The 20,574-nt window shown below is 39.6% G+C and overlaps 1 protein-coding gene across 1 annotated transcript in view; it reads left to right on the top strand.

The window, feature by feature from the left end:
• Positions 1 to 20,574, top strand: part of TMC7 (transmembrane channel-like 7) — a 53,588-nt gene that overhangs the window by 28,205 nt on the left and 4,809 nt on the right. The window contains exons 5-14 of the mRNA XM_008577625.1: positions 1,215 to 1,297; positions 6,656 to 6,801; positions 7,795 to 7,942; positions 8,678 to 8,851; positions 9,837 to 9,994; positions 12,209 to 12,326; positions 12,634 to 12,731; positions 14,492 to 14,678; positions 16,553 to 16,683; positions 19,118 to 19,273. Coding sequence (XP_008575847.1) covers positions 1,215 to 1,297; positions 6,656 to 6,801; positions 7,795 to 7,942; positions 8,678 to 8,851; positions 9,837 to 9,994; positions 12,209 to 12,326; positions 12,634 to 12,731; positions 14,492 to 14,678; positions 16,553 to 16,683; positions 19,118 to 19,273 — 1,399 coding nt within the window. The remainder of the gene's footprint in view (positions 1 to 1,214; positions 1,298 to 6,655; positions 6,802 to 7,794; positions 7,943 to 8,677; positions 8,852 to 9,836; positions 9,995 to 12,208; positions 12,327 to 12,633; positions 12,732 to 14,491; positions 14,679 to 16,552; positions 16,684 to 19,117; positions 19,274 to 20,574) is intronic.

The following is a 20,574-nucleotide window of genomic DNA, read 5'->3' as shown; positions in this document are numbered from 1 at the left end:
CTCTGCCACTTGATGTCGAGCTTTTCAAGGGCAGGAACTACTTCTTATTTATCTTTTTATCCCCAACATTTACCTGGTGTACAAGGATAAAGAAATGTTTGCTGAGTGAATAAACAAACACATGCATGTCAGAATTATAAAATGGCAGAGTTGGAATTGCCTTGTAGAAAGATGTCCAACTCCCTTATTTTAACAAAGGAGAAATGAAGGCCCAGAGAAGGGGTGGTAGATAGGGTTATTTTCCCCAATTTGTCTTTCCCCTGTAATTGTGACTTTGCAGGGCTTCCCACCATAGGTAGAAGACTTCCTGCCCCCTGGGTATTGAGGTTGGCCATGTGACTGGTTTTGTCTAGTGAGGTGTTAGTTTGAAATGTCTTTGTGTGGTTGGCTTGCCTTATTGAGCCCATGTGACCTGCTACCAGGAGAGCATCCCCCAGGAAGCCATTGTTTCTTTATCCCAGGCCCCAGAATTAGGTCACATGGACTTCAATCCAGGCCTTAGCCCAGCTGGAAGCTCCAAGTCCATCCTAGCTTAGCCAAAATGAGCTGAATGAACTCAAACTGCAAACCCATAAGAAAGTAAATGTTTGGTGTTTTAAGTCACTGAGACTTTGAGGTTGTTTGTTATACAGCCATAGCTAACTGATACAGAAGAGACATGAGTTAGTTGTTCAAGTATAAAGTAATGTCACTAAAACTAGTGTTCAAAACATTTCCTGGAATATTATACATATGTAAATATGTGTATTTTTTGAATGAAAGTACACGTTTGTTTACACACACAGAAATCTTTTTACATTGGATGTGCTTAAAACTGGATAACAATTATATCAATTACATATCCCAAAATATGTGTAAACATGAATCCCAAAATACACAACACATACGAGCAGAAAACATGTTATATCTGTGGAACCACATACGAAATGTATAGAGAAGACATATCTCTCCAAATGTTTAGGAAGAATAGTGCAGAAAATGTTAGAAATACAATAGAAGAAAATAGAAATAGAGGAAAATGCTATTGTCCTTGACACATTGAGGTTTGGACTGCAAATAGAAAATCACAAATACATCCATCTACAAATATGCAAATATATATGAAATATCTAAATGTATGTACATATTCATGCTTAGATATGCAAATTGTGATAGACAAGTTACAGAGACTGTCAAACTATTTCCACTGACGTTCTTGTTTTTGTTTTTTACAGATATACAATGTACATTATATCCAATAAGTAGCTCTGGACTCATTTACTTTTACAGTTATGTCATAGACTTGCTTTCTGGCACTGTAAGTATTTAATATAATACTATATTTGGACCCTCCAAATACTGAGAATCCGTTGATTTAAAGATCGGTTTCCTGAATGTCTGCAGTAAGAGTCAAACACGAGTGTTGACACCAGCACCAGTAGAAGAAACAGGATTTACGTTTACCTCATCAGCAGGAACAATGCTTAGCCACTCCCTGCTGGAATGTACAGGAAATATGCTTTGTCACTTTCAGCCAGGGACTTTTCCCATTCCCTGACACCTTTCTTTTGACCTGCAACAAAAAAATGAGCTTCTCCACAAAAAAGAAGTTTCAATAATAATGAACCTAGATAGAATTTATTTAAATTCTCACACTGCAAAACCTTAACATTTTGGAGTCCTAGACCACAGGATGAAAACTATGGCCCTTCTCCCTAGAAGTTACACACAAAAATGGATGCATGCACATCACGTACTTGTGAACGCATGTGCCCATACATGTGTGCATACATATCACATGTAGCACCAGCATACACAGATTCCCTGAAATCCCTTAAAAGTCTGTTAATCCCAGGTTAACAACCCCAGCTCTAAAATGGAATTAATTTCATTGTTCTTATAGTGGTTCTAAAAGGTTTTTTATCTTCTGGAAAAATGTTTTTTTGTGTTTCTTTTTTTTAAATCCCACTTTTTTCAGCAAATAAGATTGAAAAGTGGCCTATAGACCAAGATTTCTCAACCTGGTCACGATTGACATTTGGGATTAGACAATTCTTGTCATCAGGGGTGTCCTGTACATTGTAGGGGGTTGAACAGCATCCGTGGTCCCTACCCACCAGATTCCAGTAGCGCCCACTTCCAGTTGTGACAACCGAAAATGTTTCCAGACATGGCCACATGTTCCCTGGGGGACGGAGTTGCCTCTGGTTGAGAACCATGCTCTAGATGTTTAAGAAATGCAAATATATAGAAATATATTTCTGAAAGTTATTGGTATTAAAATGCCAAGTCATTCAGTTTCTATTTTTCTGAACAGAAAGGTAGAAAGCCTTGAATTTGTTCACTGTATTTGAATTTGAAAAAGTGCTTTTACACCTCCAGTCTCATGTTTTCCTTAAAACAACTCAGAGGAATTGTTGGGTGAGTGTTAAAATATCCACTATGCAAATGAGAAAAATTCAGTGACTCACCCAAGGTCACACTGCTGCTGAAAGCAAAATTGGCATCAAAGCCCTGAATTGCTGTTAGCTCTGTTTATTTCCATTGCATCCCCCAAGAGATGTTTCTGTTTGCAAATCTGCACACCATAACCTTCTTCCTTATAGGAAAGATTGTATAGGAGAGTTAGCTGCACTTCATCATAAATGTTCAATAAAGTAAGCATGATATAGAACAGCACTGTCCAAAAGAACTTTCTGCAGTGTTCTGGAGAATGTTCTGAATCCGTGTTGTACAACCCAAGAACCACTAACTAACTCTTGAGTAATTGAAATGTGTCTAGTATGTCTGAGAAACTGAGCTTGAATTTAATTTTATTGTTATTAATTAATTAATTAATTTTTTAAATTTTATTTTGTCGATATACATTGTTGTTGATTATTGTTGCCCCTTACCAAAACCTCCCTCCCTCCTCCCTCTCCTTCTTCCCACCCAACAATGTCCTTTCTGTTTGCTTGTCATATCAACTTCAAGTAATTGTAGTTGTTATATCTTCTTCCCCCCGTCCCCCCGGTTTTTGTGTGTGTGTGTGAATTTATTTATTAATTTTTAGCTCCCACCAATAAGTGAGAACATGTGGTATTTCTCTTTCTGTGCCTGACTCGTTTCACCTAATATAATTCAGAGAAAGAGGGCCAGAGAGATCAAACGGGGGCTTGACTTTTTTGAAAATAACCGAGCCAATCTCATTATCAAACCAGAGAAATTTTCTGGGCCCAATGCACCTTTGCCTTGTAATGTTACTACTATTTTGAGGGAGAGATTGGTAATAGCACTGATATCAACCTGGGGTTAAACAAACAGTTTTCATGTGATTAGATGAGGTTTTATGGCGTGTCTGCCCCAGCTTTTGGGAGAGTTGAGAATATGGAGTCTTCTGGTTTTTAAATTTTCCATTAAAAAATTTACTTAATTATTCAAATAATATTAGAATACTTGGTTGTCACGAAAAATATAGAATTTATAGAGTAAAAAGTGAATGTACCCCTCCCTAGAAATCCCTGCAACTTTAACACCATGGGTCATAGTCTTCTTGACCTTTCTCTATGCAGTTACATGGTCTTGCTTAATATTTCATAATATGGACTTTTCATGATCTAGCCAGTCCCCTACTGATGGACATTCAGATTACTTCCATTTCATCCCTTTATAAACAATGCTGTAGTGAACATCTGCAAGTATATAGTACCTATACTGTTTCTACTTTCTATATCTGCTCTCTTCTTTACTCTCCTAGAATTTTCCTGCCATCCTAGGAGATATTGGAGGAGTCAAGTCCTTCCCACTATATGAAGTCAGAGACTTCTGTGCTATCTTTCTTTCACAAAGGACATCTTTGTATTTTTTTTAATAATGGCTTTATTAAGATATAATTCACATACCATATAACCCACCCATTTAAGACATACAATATAATGGTTTTTAGTCTCTTCAGAGTTGTGCAGCAATCAACACAATCAATTTTAGAAACTTTTCATCAACTCAAAAGAAAGCTCATGCCCTTTAGCAATTACCTCCCATGCCCTAATCAGCCCTAAGCAACTGTTGGTCTACTTTCTGTCTCAAATGCCTATTCTAGACATTGCATATAAATGGAATCATTGCATATAAATGTGGTCCTTTTAACTGGTTCCTTTCACTTAGCATAATGTTTTCAAGGTTCATCCATGTTGTAACATGTGTCAGTACTTTATTTCTTTTTATGGTCAGATAATATTCCATTTTATGATATGCCACATTCTATTTATCCATTCATGATAGATATTTGAGTTGCTTCCATTATATGGCTATGATGACTAGTGCTGCTATTGTATGGACATACCCAGATAATATTCCATTTTATGATATGCCACATTCTATTTATCCATTCATGATGGATATTTGAGTTGCTTCCATTATATGGCTATGATGACTAGTGCTGCTATTGTATGGACATACGTTTTCATTTCTCTTGGGTTTATAACTAAGGAGTAGAATCACTGGGTTAAATGGTAACCCTATCTTTAACTTTTTGAGGAATTGCCAGACTATGCCAAACTGGCTGCACTGTTTTATTTTCCTTCCAATTTCATCTTATCCTTGTTAATGCTTGTTGTAATCTGACTTTTTAATTATAACCAGGCTAGTTTGTGTGAAGCAGTATCTCATAGTGATTTTGATTTGTATTTCTCTAATGACTAACAATGTTGAACATCTTTTCATATGTTTATTGGCCATTTGTATATTTTCTTTGGATAAATGTCTGTTTGGATCCTTTGCTCAATTTCTAATTGGGTTATCTGTCTTTTTATTGTTAAGTTATAAGAGTGCTTTATATATTCTAGACACAAGTTTCTTAGCAGATACATTATTTACAAATATTTTCTACAATCCTGTGGGTTGACTTACTTTCTTGATAGCGTCCTTTGAAGCACAAAAGTTTTTAATTTTGATAAAGTCCATTTATCTATTTTTTCTTTTATTAAAACTTGTGCTTTTGGTGTGACTTAAGAATCCATTGCCAAATCTAAGTTTATAAGGATTTTTCTTTCTTTTTATTGTGGTTATAAACACATAACATAAAATTTACCATCTTAACCACTTTTAAGTGTACGATTTGATAGTGTTATGTTAAGTATATTCACATTGTTGTGAAACAGATCTCCAGAACTTTTTCATTTGCAGATCTGAAACTCTATTGCCATTAAACAATAACTCCCCTTTTCCACCTTCCCCCAGCCCCTGCCAACTACCATTCTACTTTCTGTTTCTATGAATTTCGCTATTTTAGATACCTCCTATAAGTACTTGTCTTTTTGTAACTGGATTATTTCACTTGGCATAATGTCCTCAAAGATTGTCCATGTCGCAGTACGTGACAGGATTTACTTGCTTTTTAAGGCTGAATTATATTCTGTTTATATGTGTATACCACATTTTGTTCAAGGTTATAAAGATTTGACCCTCTGTTTTCTTCCAAGCATTTTATAGTTTTGGCAGCTGGCTGGTAAAGGTATCTGAACCGTTGGCCTCGGTGTTATAGCACTGCACTCTAACCATCTGAGCTAACCAGCCAGTCCCAGCATTTTATAGTTTTGGCTCTTATATTTAGGTCTTTGATCCACTTTAAGGTGATTTTTATATGTGATGTGAGGTTGAGCTCCAACTTCATTCTTTTGCATGTGTCTATCGAGTTGTCTTAATACAATTTGTTGAAAAGACTACTGTTTCCCCGTATCAAAAATCAATTGACCATAGATGTATTGGTTCATTTCTGGGCTCTCAAATCTGTTCCATTGATGTATGAGCCTGTTCTTAGGCCAGTACCACACTGTCTTGATTACTGTTTCTTTGTGGTAAGCTTTGAAGTCAGGACATGTGAATCCTCCAACTTCATTCTTCTTTTTCAAGATTGTTTTGGCTATTCTGGGTCCCCGGCAATTTTATATGAATTTTAGGATCAGCGTGTCAGCTTCTGCAAAGAAGCCACCTGGAATTCTCACAGGGATTGTGTTGAATCTATAGATCAATTTAAGAAGTATTGCCATGGATCTCCTGATTCACACACATAGGATGTTTTCCATTTCTTTAGAACTTCTTTAATTTTTTTAAACCATATTTTATAATTTTCAGAGTATAAGATTCACACTTCTTCTGTTAAATTTAGTGCTAAGTATTTTATTCTTTTTGATGCTGTGGCACATAGAATGGTGTTCTTAATTTCGATTTTGGATTTTCACATGTATATTTCATTTATTTTTTTCTTTTCCTTTTTTGGTGGCTGGCCAGTATGGGGATCTGAATCCATGACCTTGGTGTTATAAGGCTACGCTCTAAACAACTGAGCTAACTGCCCAGCCCTCCTGTGTATTTTTTAATGCTAAGTTTTTATCAATGCTTTATCCCCCAGACACTGAGTACCCCCTGTACTTCTGGGGCTATTCCAGTCTCTAGAGATATGGGGATTAACAAGAACATTGGAATGTGAGTTCATAAAGGCAGGGACCACTTTTCTGGTTCCCTGCAGTGAGCTGGCCAGTCTGACCTCATGCCCTTGGCTTCTGGGGCTATTCCAGTCTCTAGAGATATGGGGATTAACAAGAACATTGGAATGTGAGTTCATAGAGGCAGGGACCACTTTTCTGGTTCCCTGCAGTGAGCTGGCCAGTCTGACCTCATGCCCTTGGCTTTGTTTCAGGGTTTCTTGGAGGAGACCAGCCTCTTTTATGGACATTACACCATTGACGGGATAAAATTTCAGAACTTCACCTATGATCTGCCCCTGGCTTATTTGTTAAGTGCAATTTCCTGCCTGGCTCTGAGCCTTCTTTGGATAGTGAAAAGGTAAAGTTTATCTTGTCATTGTGTTCTCTTTAAATTCCCCGTGATGCTGGAAGTCTGTTGGAGGTCTGTTGGCTCTGGGAGCCATTGCCCAGAGGATGAGCAGAGGCCAGGGGTGGAGTTCATGCCTCATTAGCAAATCCTAAAAATAACCTTTATCATGTACAGAGGACTGTGCCTGGCATTTGGTGTTTTTATATCATCATGAGCCAGGGTGTATTTTTCCCATGAAAGCGTTCAAATGAATAAAAATTATGAAATGTGCAACAGAGTTGCATCTGGCCTGAAGTGGTACTCACTAAATATTTGTTTAGTTTACTATTTAAGTCAACTATTCATTCATTTATCCATCAATTACATATTCGTCATATTATGGTCCATGCATTCCAGATATAAACGTGGCAAGACAGTCAGGGTACCTGCCCTGAAGGAATTTAAAATTTGTTCAGAATAAGGAGCTACCAGCAGTAAGCAAATGAGATAATTGCAGATTAGGGTCATTGATGTGAAGGGAATAAAAGGGACTGACTGGAAATGGGGTCTCCACTTTAGATGGGGAGGTGAGGAATTGTAGAGGGGATATTTGAGCTGAAACCTGAAGGCTGGAGAAGGTGGGAACTTCCAGGTGCAGAGGCTCTGAGGCAGAAACAGGGGTGTGTGTGTTTATGGAAAGGAAAAAATACCAGTGTAGTTACAGCAGAGTGGCCACATGGAAGGAGAGACGGCAGAGCTCAATCATGCAGGATCTCTAGGCTACATTAAAGAGTTTGGATTTTATTCCAGCTGTGATAGAAGCCATTAGGTGGATAAAAGGAAATGACTTTCAACAATGAGATGTCTGGTTAGCTGCCACATATATTTAGAATGGTCCAAAACTTGACCATGTCAAAATGGGTAGGAAATGCACCCACATCTAACTTTTTATTTTGGACAAAGTCAATTCATAGGCCTATAATGGCTGCTGTTCTTACATGGATAATTATGTTTTGGGGTCAGATCAGTGGAAGGGTTCAAAGTCAACCTGATTCGGAGTGAGGAGCATTTCCAGAGTTACTGCAACAAGGTCTTTGCTGGCTGGGACTTCTGCATCACCAACCGCAGCATGGCGAATCTGAAGCACAGCAGCTTGCAGTACGAGCTCCGAGTGAGTGCTGCTGGGTTCTCCCTTGGGGGGGTCCTCACTGGCGAGGTCATGCCTTGGGAGGTGGAGTTTCAGCTTGCAGAGGAGCTAGGTGGGGCCAGGTGTTCTCTGTGCAGTTTTCAAGAGCTTTTTGCAGCCAACAGCTTATTGGTATTGATCCCCTTGTGCCTAAGCTGGGATGCTGGTAAACTGGGGCTGGGAAGGGAGGTGGAGACACACAGTGAGAGAACAGAGTGGAGAGAATATGAAAAAGTGCAAGAGAATTTCCAAATGAATAGCATCTTCATCAGACCCACCAAAGAAAGGAGAGGAAAAGCAAATCAAATGCTTAATAAAGGTGGAAGGAATCAAATCAAATGTATTATTGTTTACACTAAATATGAACAGATAAATTCTCCTATTAAAAGTAGAGACTACCAGATTGGGTTTTTTAAAAAAACAAAACAAAACTACCTATACACTGTTTAAAGAAATGACACATACTGTATATAAGTAATGTCACAAATAGATTATAGTTATGTTTTCACATTTATTGCAAAGCCTAATTGCAGTCTTAAATAGAAGGTTCTACCTTGATTTAGTAGATGTAAAAACTAGTTGGGCTTAGTCTGGAAAGGTATCTTTGGGGAGATGAATATTTAAGGGAAGTCTTAAAGATAGTTAGAGAAAGTATATCAGGTTCCACCCCTGATTATCCTTCATCCCAGTGCTCATAAATGAGTTTTCTTTGGTTTTCAGGCAGATCTGGAGGAAGAAAGGATACGGCAGAAAATAGCAGAAAGGACATCTGAAGAAACGATACGCATTTACTCTTTGAGGCTGTTTTTGAACTGTATTGTTCTGGCTGTTTTAGCAGCATGCTTTTATGCAATCTATATAGCAACTATATTCTCGCAAGAACACATGAAAAAAGTATGTACATCACAAGAGTCAATTTAACTTGCACTCTGGTTGGGCATTATGCTAAGTACATTGCAAACCTGTGAGGTAGATACCATCGTCATTTCTGTTTTACACATGGAGATATAAGTTTGGCTGATATGACAGAGAACTGAAAGTCTCTGTGATTGATTTCCACTTTTAAGAGAAATTTTAGAAAGCATATAAAAAGGAGTGAGATACCTATGCTTCTTGGAATTCATAATATTCAAATAATATAGTCTAGACTACCTGGATTTTATCCCTGACTCCTGTACTTACAGCTGGGGCCTCAGTTTACCTAAAATAGCAGTGATTTTAAAAATCCAAGTTGGTCTAGTGTCTCTGCTTTGTGAAATCAATCATTAGAGGCCCAGGTTCCACCTATCCTGTGGCTGTTCATTTCACAGCGTTTGGCCCTCTTTTTTATGATACAAGATAGCTCATCACCAGGCTCACAGTCTAGCCAAAGGGAAGAAAGTGAAGGGGTTAGAGAGGGCCCATCTCTTCTCTTTAAGAGCATGACCTGGGGGTTCCACTTAAATCCCCTTGGCCAGAATTTAGTCACATGGTTGTACCTAGTTACAAGACAGGCCAAGAAATTTGGTTTTTATCTTGGATAGCTATATATGTGGCTAAATAATCTGTTACTATGGAAGAAGGAGAGAATGGCTATTACAAATCAATCAGTACTACATGCTTGAAAATTAAATTGCCCATTTGTTTAGAATGCACAGATTTTTTTTTTATACTTCACCTCCATAAATCTAATGGAGCTAACATTTCTTCTACCATGATACTGGACACCTGTTTGAACACCTTAGGAAGGAGATGGCTTATGTATACAGGTTATGTTAAATGACAAATATGTTTTCTTTGTTTGCCAAATATACGTAGTCAAGTTCTTTTCAGTTCAGTTCATTTGTGCTGCATCATCCCATATTATACTCCTGACCAGTAAGTTTTGTTATCTTCCTAGGAAATTGACAAGATGGTTTTTGGGGAGAACCTCTTGATATTGTACTTACCGTCTATTGTGATCACGCTGGCCAATTTTATCACCCCAATAATCTTTTCCAAGATCATCCACTATGAGGATTATTCCCCAGGCTTTGAGATCCGGCTGACAATCCTTAGGTAATGCCTAACTCGAAGTTGCCAAGCAGAGCACCATTTGTCATTCCCTTGCCCATGGAAGACATTGCTAATCACTTGTGGCATGTTTTTACTAAGCCAAGAATCCTGCTCAATCTTCAGACGAGCCCTCATGAATGAATGAGAGTTTGCATATGTGGTGAAATCTCTTTGAGAGTCTACTCATCAGTATTATATTTGTAATCCATGTATCACCACATCAACAGCTGAGGGTATAGGGTGGGACCCTAGGAGGAGGTGTTGCTCTGAAGATCTCAGAAATGACAGGTGTAAGGCAAAGTCCATGGAGTTAACACAAATGAGTGAAAAGGACCAGGTGGGGACTGTGTGGAACTGAAGAGTTTTCTTTCTGCTTCTCAAATGCCTGAGATTGCGTTTGTATCTTTTTGAAAAACAAAAAACTTTATTTTGGAAATTTTCAAACAGAATGAATGGTATAATGAATTTCCATTACTTAGTTGTAGTCATTCCCAACATTTTGCTAATCTTGTTTCATCCATTCCCCCCACTTTTGCTGAATTATTTTAAGCAAATCTCAGGCAGCATGTCATTTCCCCTGTAAACACTTCGGTGTATCTCTAAGTGAGGAGGACGTAAAAAACAACCATGGTCGTTGCTGGCCGATTAGCTCAGTTGGTTAGAGCACAGACTTATAATGCCAAGGTCACAGGTTCGGGTCCCTGTATCGGTCAGCCACCAAAAAAAAAATTAAAAGACCACTATCATCACACCTCATAAAATTGGGTCAGTCTCTCTGATAGAGTTGCAGATGGCTTTCTAAGGTTTGTTTGCTCAAATTGGGATCAAACAAGGTCCACGTGCTGTGTTTCATTATGTCTCTTAAGTCCCTTTTATTCTGTTAAAAATTTCCCCTCCCCTTTTGTTATGCTATTGATTTGTGAAAGAAACTGAGTCATTTGTCCTGTAGAATGTCTCCTATTCTGGATTTAGTCCACTGTTTCTTTGTGGTATGTTTAATTTTTCTGTACCCATAGACGCTGTAAATTTCTATGTAGATGCAGAGTTTTTATTAGATTCCGTGTCAGTTTTTAATTATGGAAACTTCATCAGTGGTCCTGTGTCCCTGTTATATCCCAACAGGAGGCACATTGTGTCCCATGGTGTGTGCAGATGGTGTGCCTTAGTCTTTTCCCTCATTTTTTGATGTTTCTATTTAAAGTCATTTGTTTTTATTACAAATCAAACAATAGAAAAGCATCTTTAAAAAAAAAAACCCAAATTAGCACTTTCCATCAGCCTCCTTTGAATCCAGCTTCCCCAGGTGGCCCACGGGGACAGCCAGTGTCTATTCATCCACAATGTCTATTTGTGCCAACATTCACATGTTTTTTCTCCTTCTAAAAGTAGGATCCTATCTACGTGGTCCTCTGCAATATACTTTTTCCCACTTTCCAATATATCAGATGTCCCATAAAGCTGATACATAAAAGATTCAATTCATTCTTTTCAGGAATACTTAATGGCCTGTAATGTGACATCATCATGGAATTAGGAGTTCCCAGCTTTCTGATCTTTTTTCCTGCCTTTAAAAAAAATTGCATAGGGGCCGGCCCGTGGCTCACTTGGGAGAGTGCGGTGCTGATAACACCAAGGCCACGGGTTCGGATCCCTATATAGGGATGGCCGGTTAGCTCACTTGGGAGAGCGTGATGTTGACAACACCAAGCCAAGGGTTAAGATCCCCTTACCAGTCATCTTTTATTAAAAAAAAAAAAAAAAACCCTGCATATAACATAAAATATATATAACATTAAAGTTACCATTTTAACCATCTTAAGTGTACAGTTCAGTGGCATTAAGTATATTCCTACTGCCGTGCAACCATCACCGCCATCTATCTCCAGAACTTTTTCATCAACCCCAATAGAAACTTTGTACCTATTTGTGGGTTTGCTTTTTTTTAAATTTTTTTTAATTGTACATATTTGTGGGTACAGTGTGTTGTTTTGTTACATGCATATATTGTACAATGATTCACTTAGGTTAGACAGCATATCCATCACCTTAACATTTCTCTTTTCTTTGTGGTGATTAAGGTCAAGATCCTCTTTTCCAGCTATTTAGAAATGTACAATATTCGCTTTTAAGAAAGGCAGGATCTGTATTCTCTAGCAGCAGTTCCAAGGGGCCAGCCTGCCCTGAGGGCCTCCTGTCTCCTCCCTCTCTTCCCTGAAGGTGTGTCTTTATGCGGCTGGCCACCATCTGTGTGCTGGTGTTCACACTGGGCTCCAAGATTACATCCTGTGATAATGCCACCTGTGAACGCTGTGGCTACAACCAGAAACTTTACCCGGTAAGCTGCAGGGATGGAGTCATCCTGCTGGGTGGGTCATGAGTCATGGGTTCACGTTGAAGCCATGGGTTTCAGTCCCAGTTACTCAGCTTCCTGACTCTGGCTAGAAAGCAAAGTCTAGCACCATGCCAGGCACTTTTAAAGGCTTGAAAACCAAAGTCTGTGCTGGAGCTCAGAGCCCCATCAGATGATGCACTAGCCAGAGGAGTAGGACTTGGAGAAGGAAAGGGCTTTGGAAGGGGTCTGGGAGCCTGGCTTTCTCTGCCTCAGGTAGGGTCTCAGTTTTTCTCACTGTCTTTGGTTTCAGTGCTGGGAGACCCAAGTTGGGCAGGAAATGTACAAGCTGATGATATTTGACTTCATCATCATCTTGGCTGTGACGCTGTTTGTGGATTTTCCTAGAAAGTAAGTGTGAGGGGTGCCTCTCTTAACAGCCCACCCTCGATGACTAGGGACTCCCCTCACAGCCACTCTCCACTGAGTACTAGATGACTCCACAGCTCCCCAAAACCACTGACAACTGGCCATCGACCCCTAGTCCATTAGCTGCTCCTCTAAAGGCAGCACCAAGTATAGAAATGGCCACATTTCCTGATCTGGGTTCAATCCCCACCACTGCCACCTGCTAGTCGTGTGACCTTGGGCAGTTATTTAAGCTCTGTGCCTATTTTCCCACCTGTAAAATGGGAGTAGTAGCAGGACCCACCTCATAGCCTTGTTGTGAGGATTACATGAGACAATGCAGATAAAAGCACTAAGAATACTCCAGGGCACAGAACTCAGCAAAACATGAACAGTCACCATCATGATTATCAGTACTGTTGTCATTTTTATTATTAGTCTGAGCATCTCCTTGAGTCTCAAGTGAAACTCTGCTTACTTAACCACTTTTTTACCCACAGATAGAGATAACCCAGGCACAGGCCAGAGGTCCAATAAGCCCTTAAAACTAAACATTAAAAAAGAAACTACATATTATATTTTTAAAATTACAGAAATATTTAGTAAATATGAGATAACCCAGGCACAGGCCAGAGGTCCAATAAGCCCTTAAAAGTAAACATTAAAAAAGAAACTACATATTATATTTTTAAAATTACAGAAATATTTAGTAAATATGTATTGACTAAAAAATTTAAAATATTTAGGTTCTAATAAATACAGAAGTCTGGAGGACAGTGGGAATTCTCTTTTGTTACCATACCTCCTAACTCTCTCATCCTACTCCATGTGTCAGAGGTAGACACTGTGAACACTTTGGGTAGATCCAGCAGTCCTTAAATAAAAACCCCACACATCTACATAAATACATGTGTAAGCAAACACAAAGTCTTGCTGGCAGTGTTCTTTTTAGGCCCCATAAGTGGAATCATAGTACAACCACACTGGTCTGCAGCCTGCTCCCCACCCCCATACATGATATTTTTTTAAATATCATGAATAGGGCTGCTGGCTGGTTAGCTCAGTTGGTTAAAATATCATGAACAACTTTCCATGTCAGGACACATGAATTTTCCCCACTCATTTTAGGGGCTGTATAATATTTCACTGTATGCGTGGCTTATAATCTATTAATCAATCCCCTACTGATGGGCACTTAGGTTGTCTCCAATATTTCTGCTAATGCGTGGTGATGCCGCGGTAGATAACTATATCTCGGGCTCCTAGTCCTTGAGTGTCTGTGGGAAGCTTCTAGGATTCCGGGAAGTGGCATTGCTAGGTGGTAGGGTCCTCATAAGCACTTTCTGTGTGGATGTGCAGTACTTTTTGTGCTGAGTGACAGGCCAGAGCACGGTCACTGCCCATGTCATTTATTCTCATCACAACCCTGTGACATAAATTGTAGTAAAATCCCCTGCACGTTCCGGATGACAAAAATAGGGCTCAAAGAAGTCAAGGAACTTGCCTAAATTTATTTGACTGGTAAATGTGGATCTGTCAATTATATTTCAATTTTTAAAAAATGTGAATCTGAGACTCAGACCCTGTCTTGGTGATTCCAGAGTCAATAGAGTTCATGTCTAGAAGTCTGCATCTTCTAGACCTATGCTGAACCAGTTTCCATGAGAAATACATGTGGAAATGGCCCTGATTTTGTGGACGTGGTTCTGTGGCCTTGGCAGACACCAGTAGTCCAGGTGAGAGATAATCTGGTTTGTTTGCAGGCTCCTGGTGACCTACTGTTCTTCTTGGAAGCTGATTCAGTGCTGGGGGCAGCAGGAGTTTGCCATTCCTGATAATGTGCTGGGGCTCGTTTACGGTCAAACCATCTGCTGGATGGGAGCGTTTTTTTCACCCCTTCTTCCTGCAATTGCTACCTTGAAGTTGGTTATTATCTTTTATGTGAAAGAGGTAAGGAGAGGTGGGGGTGGGGGCTCATACCCTGGACCCTTCTTGACCTTCCAAGGTGTTCATGTGTTTGGGGCCCAACCCACATCCTTGAAGACAGATCAAAATTACATCCCTTATTTAATATATGTTTATTCTGAAAAAAGACTCTGAATGGATTTTCACATTTATTGTAATTTTGAGAATTTTGTTAAGACTTGTTTTGCTCCTGTGACTTAATGTTGTTTTTGTATGTAACTGTGTAAGAATTGAGTCTGAGTCAATCAATCAACAGTGATGTTTAATACATGTTTCTTAGTTTCTACTTTGTAATTTTCTATTTGGATTTTGGAGCCAATTCCTTAATTTTCAGGTCTCAATAATTTGTGTAGGCCCTTGGATAGCTCATAGTCCCTAGGCATTGTGCCAGAACTAGGTGCTTAATGGGTGACATAGCCCTGCAGGTGGCTGGCTTATCTGGGCTTACTAACCTAATTTCTTTTTTCTTTATTATAGAGGCAATATATGCTCATTATTAAACATTCATATAATATAGATATGTATACAGTAACTTCCATCTCTTCTTCCAGAGGTATCCTCTGTTAACAAGCCCAACATTTATTGATTACCTATTATGCCAAGCCTTGAGAATTCAAAAATAGAAATAATAATAGTGATGGTAATAATAGCAGACAGGCCCCACTGTGCCCCCCACTTTACATAGATTAACATGTAATGCTTACACCCACCCTTTGGAGCAGATACCACATTTTATAAATTAGGAAGCTGAAGTTCAGAGAGGTTAAGTAACTGGTCCAAGGTCACACAGCTTATAAGTGCCCCGGTTTATCTCACTCCAGAACCTAAGCTCTTAACCCATCCAGTAATATGGGCCTTGAATTGGCCCAAACTTTCTACCTGGATGTATTGGCCTTTGAGGAATGTTCTCATGCTTTCGTTCGGAAACTTCACTTGGCTGAAGTCATCAAAGGAGAGATGGATGTGAGAAAGCTCATAGAAATTTCTCCCCCTTTCCAGAAATGTGTAGCACAGTGAAGACAGCATGGGGAGGGCAAGGGGTCACAGGCACCGGGGCTCACCTGGGACACTCACTCCAGGTCTGCCCAGCTGGCTGTCCCCAGGCAGGGCACCAAGTGTCCCTAGTTCCTCGTATCTTATGGCTCACAAGACATTCTAGCTCCTACTGAATTCAGAAAAGCTTGATGCCCCCACCTAGTAATGCAGCATTTTAAAATACTGAGAAATTTTATGCCTGTTAGTATACCCTTTTCCCCACCTGATATTTCTTTCAAGTCTTTTTATTAATCAGTGGATGTACTTATTTTTTAATGTATAGGAAAAAATATGTGCTTGCAAAAAATTCAAGCAGAATACCTCTTAATTTGATATATATTATTGTAGATCTATTTAAACACCTCTAAAGCTATAGGTGAGTTTATAATCCTATAAATGAGTTTATACTGTACAGGGTTCTGAAATTCACCGTTTTCATTGCACAGTGATGCATGTGTATGTAAAGCCCTCTCATCCTTCCTGAGGGCTGTCTGGGATTCCACCGTACACATGTACTTGAACTTGTAATGAACCGCCATTGATAGCTATTTAAGTTGCCTCCGGTTATTGCCTGTTATCAATAACTGCAGCAGTAAACATCCACATGCATGTGTTTTGGCCCATTTTTCCTATTATTTTATCTTCATGAATTCCCCAAAGTTGGAGTCTGGATTAAACATTTTTCATTTTGATCTATATTGCTGGACTACCCTCTAGAAAATTTAGGCCAATTTACATTCTCACTGTAATGCACGAATGTGCTCATTTATCTTCATGGAAGCTGTACTCAGTCATCTTAAATTTTTCTCTCTTTTTCTCCCTAGATGAGTCTTCTTCATACCTGCAGACCCTCCCCAAGGCAGTTCAGAGCCTCCAATTCTAATTTCTTCTTCCTGCTAGTGTTGTTGATTGGGCTGTGTTTGGCAATAATACCTCTGACAATCAGTATGTCGCGGTAAATATGACTTAGTTTTCTAGAACCTTTTCTTGCTCTATGACATATTCTTCTTTTATGTTAAAGGGTCCATTACATTCTTTATTGGCTTTTCTCATGATGTTCCACCCACTGACGTCAGTAAGTCCCTCTTGGCTGAGCCAGGTCCATCTTTGTTTCAGAATCTCATGGAAGCTGGAATGTTTGTTCCCCTTCTGGAACTTCTGGTGGAAGATCTTGCCTCGATGTTGGTGGGTGGTGGTTGCTGAAGGTTGGGGTGGCTGTGGCAATTTCTTAAAATAAGACAACAATTTAACAACAAAGTAAATTGAAAACCTTCTGGAAAGGATTCACCATTCTTGATGCCATTAAGAACATTTGTGATTCACAGGAGGAGGTCAAAATATCAACATTAACAGGAGTTTGGAAGAAGTTGATTCCAACCCTCATGGAGACATTGAGGGGTTTAAGACTTCAGTGGAGGAAATAACTGCAGATATGGGGGAAACATAAAGAGAACTAGAATTAGAAGTAGAGCCTGAAGATGGGATTAAATTGCTGCAATCTCATCATAAAACTGTTAAGATGAAGAGTTGCTTCTTATGGATGAGCAAAGAAAGTGTTTTTTTGAGAGATGGCATCTACTCCTGGTGAAGATGCTGTGAACATTGTTGAAATGACATCAAAGGACTTAGAATATTACTTAAACCAAAGCAGTGGCAGTGTTTGAGAGAATTGACCCCAATTTTGAAAGAAGTTCTACTCTGGGTAAAATGATATCAAACAGCATCACGTGCTACAGAGAAATCTTTCATGAAAGGAAGAGTCAATCGATGTGGCAAACTTCATTTTTGTCTTATTTTAAGAAATCGTGACAGCCATCCCAACCTTCTGCAACCACTACCCTTGTCAGTCAGCAGCCAGCGACATTGAGGCAAGATTCTCCACCAGAAAAAAGATTACAACTCACTAAAGGTTCAGATGATCGTTAGCATTTTTTAGCAATAAAGTATTTTTTTTTTCCTTTTTGTCTTTTTTCCTGTCCGGCAACGGATCGCAACCCTCAGTGTCGCGCCCGTACCGGACCGGGACCGGCAACGGGATCGCAACCCTCGGCGTTGCTCCCGCCCCTCGCTCAGCCAGTGAGCGGCCCGTCTGCATGTGGGATCCAAACCCTCGGCGGGAGCGGCGCCACGCTCCCAAGCGGCGCACTGTAGCAGTGCGCCACCGGGCCGGCCCAATAAAGTATTTTTTAATTAAGTTGTGTACATTTTTTTAGATATAATGCTATTTCCCACTTAATAGACTACAGTATAGTGTAAACATAACTTTTATATGCACTAGGAACTAAAAACTTTATGTGACTTGCTTTATTGCAATATTTACTTTATTTCAGTGGTCTGGAACCTAACTTATAATATCTCTAAGGTATGCCTATATGTGGTGACAGTCATTTTCTAATTCTATTTCCCAACTACTCAGTTTTCCTCCTTATACCTATCTGTCTCTTTTCTCTCTCAGTGGTTCTTTAGTGTTCCGTTGTATGAATGGACCATAAATTGTTCTTCCATTTCCTCAAGCAACATTTAGGTTGTTTCCAGGAATTTATTTTTATACCTACAAATAGGGCTGCAATGGAAAATCTATGTGACGTGAATTTAGGCAATTCTTTTCAAGTCTTAATTTTAGCATTTTTTTATTATGATTCTTTTCTCTTTTTATCTTGAAAAAACTTTAATCTATAGAAAAGTCAAAAAATAGCAACTATGAAACTCATATACCTTCTAACTAGATTCCCAATTGTTAATATTTTGCTGTATTTGTTTTCTCTCTGTGTGTATACTTTTTTTGCTGTTTTGGTGATGAACCATTTGAAATTAAGTTGTAGGCACTGTGACATCTCACCCCTAAATACTTCAGCATACAACTCCTAAGAAGAATGTTTTCCTTCATGTGTATCCACAAGAACATTATCACGCCTAAGAAAATTAATACCATATTCCTGCCATTGTCAAATTTCCTTACTTGTCCCAAAATAATCTTTTATAGCTTTATTTTTAAAAATATTGTTTTTTAAAGTTTCACCCATTGCTTTCAGTTGTTATGTCTCCGTAGTCTCTTTTAATCTTTAATCCTTTGAATAGTCCAGGCCAATTTCTTTGCTTTTAAATTAAGAGATTGGAGAATAGAATCCCCACATTCTGGATTTGTTTGATTATTTTCTTAAAGTGTCATTTTAACTTGCACTTCTGTCCTAAATTTCCTGTAAACTGGAAGTTAGGTCTAGAGACTTGAAATTTCAGGGTGAGTGTTTTTGACCAGAATACTCCAGAAGGCTCAGTAGGTCAGGCGGTTCCACATTAGCCATGAACAAAACCTTCTGGGTGTTCAGAGGCAGGACGCTCAGCCTGTCCTGCAGGCCTCACCCTGCACCCCTTGGTCCGTGTCCTGGCAGCATCCCGTCTTCGAAAGCCTGTGGGCCATTCACCAACTTCAACACCACCTGGGAGGTCATCCCCAAGACGGTGAGCACCTTCCCCAGCTCACTGCAGTCCCTGATCCACGGCGTAACTTCAGAAGCCTTCGCAGTGCCTTTCTTCATAATCATCTGGTGAGTAAGAACTGCCTGGACCCCGGCAAATATTTCCCAATGAGGCATGTGGGCTTCTCCCACCGGAAAATGGGGGTCACCCTAGACTTGATAAGTTACTGAGCCTCCCTGAGCCTCACTCTCCCATCTCTATAATGGGCATAATAGTCACTCTTCCAGAGGATCATTGAGCAGATTCAGAAAGATCACACATGTAAGGGACTTAGCCCGATGCCTGGGTTATAAAATCCCAATAAATCTTGCCTATTATTAATATTACTGATTATTCACAAAATTTCTTGCTCTTTGAAAAAGGAACAGATTACTGGGCAGAGAGAAGAGCATCAGATTTGAAGCATTCACTTGAACCCTGGCTCTACCACGTATAAGCCATGGATAACTGGAATTGATTGTACCTTACAGGTACTACTCATGAATCATCACAATTACCCTATGATGTAGATATTATTACAGTAAAACCCCACCATAATGCAAGAAGTGGACCAAAAAAAGATTCACTTCTAAAAGGGCAGGGTGCCTTTGATGAGATTAATAAACTGACTTGTGGGAGCTATGCTGCCAGCCAGCTTGGAAGTGGCACGATCCAGGGTTCCAGCTGTTCCCTTCCAGTTGGTTCTGCCCAGCTGTGGTTTGTCTGGCACCACCTGGTGGCGGTTAGCTGATGTGACTTCAATATCTTTGGAGGCCATTCTTCTGTGGCTTGCAGGGACATGGAAGAGAGTATTGTGGATATCAGTGATTTCAGGATCTCCTGGTTACTTGGCCCTCATTTCATCAGCCCGATCTGGGGAGATTGGACAGGAAACCACCTCCCCTTCATTAAATGAAGTTGCCTGCTATTCTTCTAGGGCTCCACTTGCTCCTGTCCCCAAAGATAATAACTTCAGCCCTCCCATTTGAGATCTGGGGCTGCACACAAGACAGGAGCCAATTGTTGATTGCTTTTAATCAAAATTGTATTATCCCAGGCTTGGTATCACTGGGCTTTACTATATTATCCCCATTTTACAGATGAGGTAACTGAGGCCAGAGAGGCTTGTCTGCATGTACCAGGGGAACATTAACCACTTGTCATATTAAACTTAGAAGTAAGGCTTGAATCAGACTCTCCTGCCATTGCCAAATAAAAACCCCATTGGCTGTTTCTCATTCCCGTAAACTGGAAGTTAGGTCTAGAGACTTGAAATTTCAGGGTGAGTGTTTTTGACCAGAATACTCCAGAAGGCTCAGTAGGTCAGGTGGTTCCACATTAGCCATGAACAAAACCTTCTGGGTGTTCAGAGGCAGGACGCTCAGCCTGT

Source organism: Galeopterus variegatus, unplaced genomic scaffold, assembly GCF_000696425.1.
Source record: "Galeopterus variegatus unplaced genomic scaffold, G_variegatus-3.0.2 Scaffold1552, whole genome shotgun sequence".
Lineage (NCBI taxonomy): Eukaryota > Metazoa > Chordata > Mammalia > Dermoptera > Cynocephalidae > Galeopterus > Galeopterus variegatus.
This window is presented reverse-complemented; position numbering and strand designations above follow the sequence as displayed.